This window comes from Montipora capricornis, chromosome 14 (assembly GCF_036669925.1).
Source record: "Montipora capricornis isolate CH-2021 chromosome 14, ASM3666992v2, whole genome shotgun sequence".
In the NCBI taxonomy this organism is placed as follows: domain Eukaryota; kingdom Metazoa; phylum Cnidaria; class Anthozoa; order Scleractinia; family Acroporidae; genus Montipora; species Montipora capricornis.
The window spans coordinates 21784480-21789479 of record NC_090896.1 but is presented as its reverse complement, the minus strand read 5'-3'; the positions used below and the strand labels follow the sequence as shown (position 1 = coordinate 21789479).

Sequence of the window (5000 nt, the reverse complement as noted above, 5' to 3'; positions counted from 1 at the left end):
TGGTACAGGCAATTTCCATCTCCAATTACTCTACAAGCGATCAAGTCTGGTGGAGCATCACATGGAATTAGAGACTGAGCCAAGAAATCTTGTGGCAACTCCTTGAATCCTCATATTGACTGATTGATTTTTATTTGTTGACAATATTTGCTTTTTAGTTTTGAACATACATGTAAATCAGGATTATTGTTAAGAGCTTCTTTTGTTAACAAGAGCTTCTTTTAACTTCTTCGAGTCGCTCATCGCTCGTCTTAAGTGCATAAAGATCCAGGTATTTAGGGAAGAACCTTTCGCGATCCGATCGTATCACGGAAATGCATTTTATAGTATCACTGAAATGACTACGTAATTCCACCTTTACTCGACTTCCGAATGACAACACGAGACACACGAGCTCCATTGGTGTTACCGGCAAAAAAACCAGTAAACCTTCTGCAATTAACGCGGGAAAAAGGAGATTCGCACATGCGGCATGTAAAACACGAAAATATTTTCTTTCAGCATTAAATTCAAGGTTAAAATATCACATTACAAAAATAATATTAGGCACGGTTACATGGGGCACTTTTACCGCAGTAATGACCCTCTTACCACGGAAAACTGCACTTAGTCCATGTGACCGACATTTCCCAAGGTAAACTTCCCATGTTAAATTTCCATGGATACTTCAAAAAGATCAGTGCAAGCACCCGTGACATTTAACGTGGGAAGTTGGAATTTGGAAGTTGTTTTGATGCCTGAGGTACAAGAGCCAATCGCGATGCTGATGAAGTTGTGATTAAATTTCCAGCCAATGAATTGCGTGAGATTTTGTTTTACCTCGGTAATCTTCGTAACGTGTGACCTCTAGTTAACACGGTATACTAAAACCCAAGTGTGAGGCACCGCGGGATAATTTACCATGGGAAATGGCATTTACCATGATGGTGAGTGTAACGGCACCTACATGTATTATACCACATTTTACTAGTAGAGAGCCGATGGGATGAATGGAATGAATTGTTTCAAAAAAGAGCGAAGGTAAAAAAAAAGTCACAAATTTGCGACTTCTCCAGATAGTTTACACAGTAGTCACAAAGGGAAAAAAAAAATCAGTCGCAAATGCATCTGTATTGGTCGCGATTTCAAGCCCTGGACCTTGATGAGCTCTAAACTTGAGCCTGAGATATGGTCTGTGATACTGGTCAGCAGATACCTTGTCTTGACAGGTGTCCAATAACAAAGATGTACGCTGTAAACTGGCTGAAGTATGGCTGCCTCGATGTGCTCTAAATTTGAGCCGATGATATGGTCATGAGATACTGGTCATATTGGCACACATGGAGGGGTGGACAGTCATACAGTGACCAAAACCAAATTTTCTTGCACAGATGGGTTATCATATTTTCTTACCCATGGTGCTGTGCGTGGAGCTCTGCTATAACAAGGCACTTGAAGCATAATCGCATGCAAAACTACTGTAACAGTACTTAGTTTTGTTTTTCCTTGAGTCCTGATGTTTCCCTCAACTTTCGGGATTCAAACAAAACAAACTGTTTCCCTTGGGACCATAAGTCCAACATGTTTATGTACATTGCTGCCTACATGTAAATACAGAGATTGGCTAATTCTTACACTGGTCAGAACGAGCGTCATTCAAGTGATAAAGAATGGGAACCAAAATGTCCAGGACATCACTACTCTTCAGCACATAGAACAAGAATTTCTGTGTAAAAAAAAGTAAAATAAACATCAACCCCTGTCCAGAGTAAAATGTTCATAAACTGCGCAAACGTTCCTGTAATAGCTGAAATTACAATTATAAAAATAATGAGTCACAAACCTTGTTTTGATCACACATCTTCCAAAACAGAACTAACAATTCTTGATGAAAACTGACTTTCTTACAAGAATTTGGCAGGTATGTCTATAAAAAAAAAAGTCATATGGATATATAGTTACAGTTGTATGACTGTTTCATATTGTTTCAGCTGTAAATAAAAATCAGAACTCGCAATATCTCTCAGATAGAGGGTATACAGTACAGTACCAAAAATGTAGTACTTACTTGAATTAGTGGATTATTGAGAAGGTTGGCCACACCATGAAGAATAAAATAGAAATCCTAAAATAGAGCAAAACAAATTACATAATTATGCATGTATCACAAAGCTATTCTTTGGATGTCATTTGAGCCTTATTCACAAAAAGTGAGCAATAGTGGCAGCGTGCAGATAAACATTAGAAAAGTTTCATGGGATCATGCTTCACCTCTTCTCTATGTATCCTTGATAAGTAGTTACAGAAAAGGTTGTCCACTGGAGATTCCTACGAGAATGATATCAAAATTAACACAGTCAAATGACTTCCCTTGAATACATTGTAGAAGTACATGCATTGAACTACAAAAACAAAATACAACTTTAGTTTACAACTTATTGATATAGGTTTTGGGCATTAATTCATTATAGCTCGGCAACACCAGACCCCCATAAAACTGAAAACGTTTTGCCAACACCTCAAATTTTCAAGACATACATGTACATGTACACTGTATTAAATTCTGACACTGAAATACAGTACATCACCTACAGTACCACTCAAAAGTAAGTTACCACCCTCGCTACGCAAGTATGTGACACCTTAATGGGATTTGACCCATCACCCTCAAAGATCTAGCTGGACACTCCACCTACTGAGCTACATGTACTACAGATTCTACAGTGAGTGAGGTTTATTTGTAGGCTTTGACTAACTACAATCACACAGTCAACATGTAATCAAATCAACAGATATTAATTTTAACAAACTTTGTATGTTTGAAAAACAGCTTTGCAATTGAAGCCTACAGTACATTGCCCACGATAACAGCTTTACCAAGATTAAAACGAAACTTAATGTGGCAAGGGATTTTCTTAAAGGCAAACATGTACATGTGTACACATGTACAACCCCAGCTTGTAATCTTTACCTTTCATCACACAGGCTACATGTACATATACCGGTAGCAATTATTACTACAACAGGGTTTTTAGCAGGCAGACCTATGACTTCTTGGCAATGTCGCTAGTAAGAATACATCTACATGTATCTTGTTGTCAGCAACAGCCTTAAGAATGTGTTTACAAGTACAATAATTTATTATAAAAATTATGCCCAACCGTTACTTTACTCATTAATTATTTACTGCATGTCGTTACCTCAAATGGGTTCTCCACATCACCACCATTCATTACAACCGAAGCCTGCTGCATTGTCTCATGATCCAATAACACTACAAGCAACTGAGCAGCCACTTCCACAAGGGGTTCACGATAATCAGCAAACATAAGGTGGTTGTAACTAAGGAGAAGGAAATACATGTAACATTGTTCGCACTGCAGTATATTCAACATCAGTGGGAGTCAACATGAATGGGTTTTTGAATGAAGTGAGTCAGTGTGTTCTTTACCTTGGATTCTTGTCTATCTGCTGTTACAGACAGATACAAACTTATAACAAAAATGAGCAGCAGAACTCGATTTTATTGCTTTTTGATGATAGAAGTAAATGGAAGTACTGGAGAAAAACCTCCTCATTAGAAAACCATGAACCAAATCAATCCACATTATGTCGACACCATTTTTCAGGGATTGAACCTGTTCCCACAAAGCATGGACCAATAAAATTGCCTGGTCACTCATATTAGGCAATTCCTGTACAAGTTTTATACTTACGGAACTCCATATCCAATTGGGTCATAAGAACACACCAGATTTAACAGAGAGGTGAAAACTGGAAGTGCATGTCTGTCAATAACAGTGAATCAGAGTAGTGTAAGTTTCAGATCAATAAAAACTGACATAACTCAAGATTTGAAAAAGTGCAGGTGCATAAAAGCTATATACACCTCATTTTAACATTGTTATCAGTTCAGTTGAAATGACTGCAAAAACTCCATCACGTTTGGTAGAGGATACTCCTTAGGTCACTGTCAGTCCTTTAAGGACGGTGCCTACTATTGTTATTGCATGTGCACACGTTCTGCGCATCTCAAGAAACATTTGGATTTCCTGTGGGAAGTGCTTACTAATAATTATAGGGTATTTTTGCATGGTTTAAAACTACGTGGAGAAAGCACAACTTAGCAAGTGCTATTGATTTCCAAAAAGAAATTTGGGGGTAACTTTGGAAAAGAACAATGCATTTTAAAGCTTTTTACAAATATTGCTGATTAATTATCTTTGAAAATGCGTGGTAACCGTACCCCCAATTTTCCTTCTTAAATTTCAATAACACTTTTTGAGATCTGCTTTTCCCGCATAATCAAAAACCACACAAAAATATCTTTGAAATAGTAAGCACCATCCTTAAAATGTGCATAATATGACTGATTTTCTTTATTTTACTCAATTGAAACAATATACATGTACATGTAGTTTTCTGAGATAAAAGCAAATCCAAACCGATTTTCCTTACATTTTACTTTTAGCCTTTTAAAAACTGAATTTCCTTCAGGTGAGGTGCAAAACCATGCTAGTAAGGAGATTGGGGATACCAGAATTGTGACATCAATACCAGAACAAAATTTTTCCAGGGCCTAAATTTTCTGGTTTTTTTTTACATTCATAAGTTACTGAAACTACTTCTGATCAAAATTGCATTGTATTGGTTGCAAGAATGCAAAAGGCAAAAGCACCAAACTTGTATTCCGAAAATTCCCTTGTTGAGATATTGGCATCGTCACTGGCCTGCCATTTTCAGTCTCCTCACCAGCACTGTTTTGTACTCCACTGGAAGTGAAAATTCTGCTTTTTACAACTTAAGGTGAAAGGCATAGACACAAAGCAAGGTTTTGCATTTGAAAAACACAGGAAAAGAACTACACTGTACTGTAGCTGTTCATACATGTAGCAGTAAATCGCTAGTCTTTGCAGCAAATTCTGATTTCGACCCTCTAGATAAAATCAAAATCACAAAAATAACCTATTGTAGAAGAGCTCTATACCAATGAACCACAAAAACCCCTGCTAAAATGTCAG

The 5000-nt window shown here is 37.3% G+C and overlaps 2 protein-coding genes across 5 annotated transcripts in view; both read right to left on the bottom strand.

Annotated features, from left to right (window-relative positions):
• Positions 1–5000, bottom strand: part of LOC138033865 (lysine-specific histone demethylase 2-like) — a 171942-nt gene that overhangs the window by 128935 nt on the left and 38007 nt on the right. The window lies entirely within an intron of this gene.
• The window catches only part of LOC138033313 (protein HID1-like), a 3859-nt gene continuing 462 nt past the window's right edge, over positions 1604–5000 (bottom strand). The window contains exons 3-8 of the mRNA XM_068881069.1: positions 3696–3767; positions 3180–3321; positions 2251–2307; positions 2048–2104; positions 1823–1906; positions 1604–1705 (exon numbers count right to left, since the gene is read on the bottom strand). Coding sequence (XP_068737170.1) covers positions 1604–1705; positions 1823–1906; positions 2048–2104; positions 2251–2307; positions 3180–3321; positions 3696–3767 — 514 coding nt within the window. The remainder of the gene's footprint in view (positions 1706–1822; positions 1907–2047; positions 2105–2250; positions 2308–3179; positions 3322–3695; positions 3768–5000) is intronic.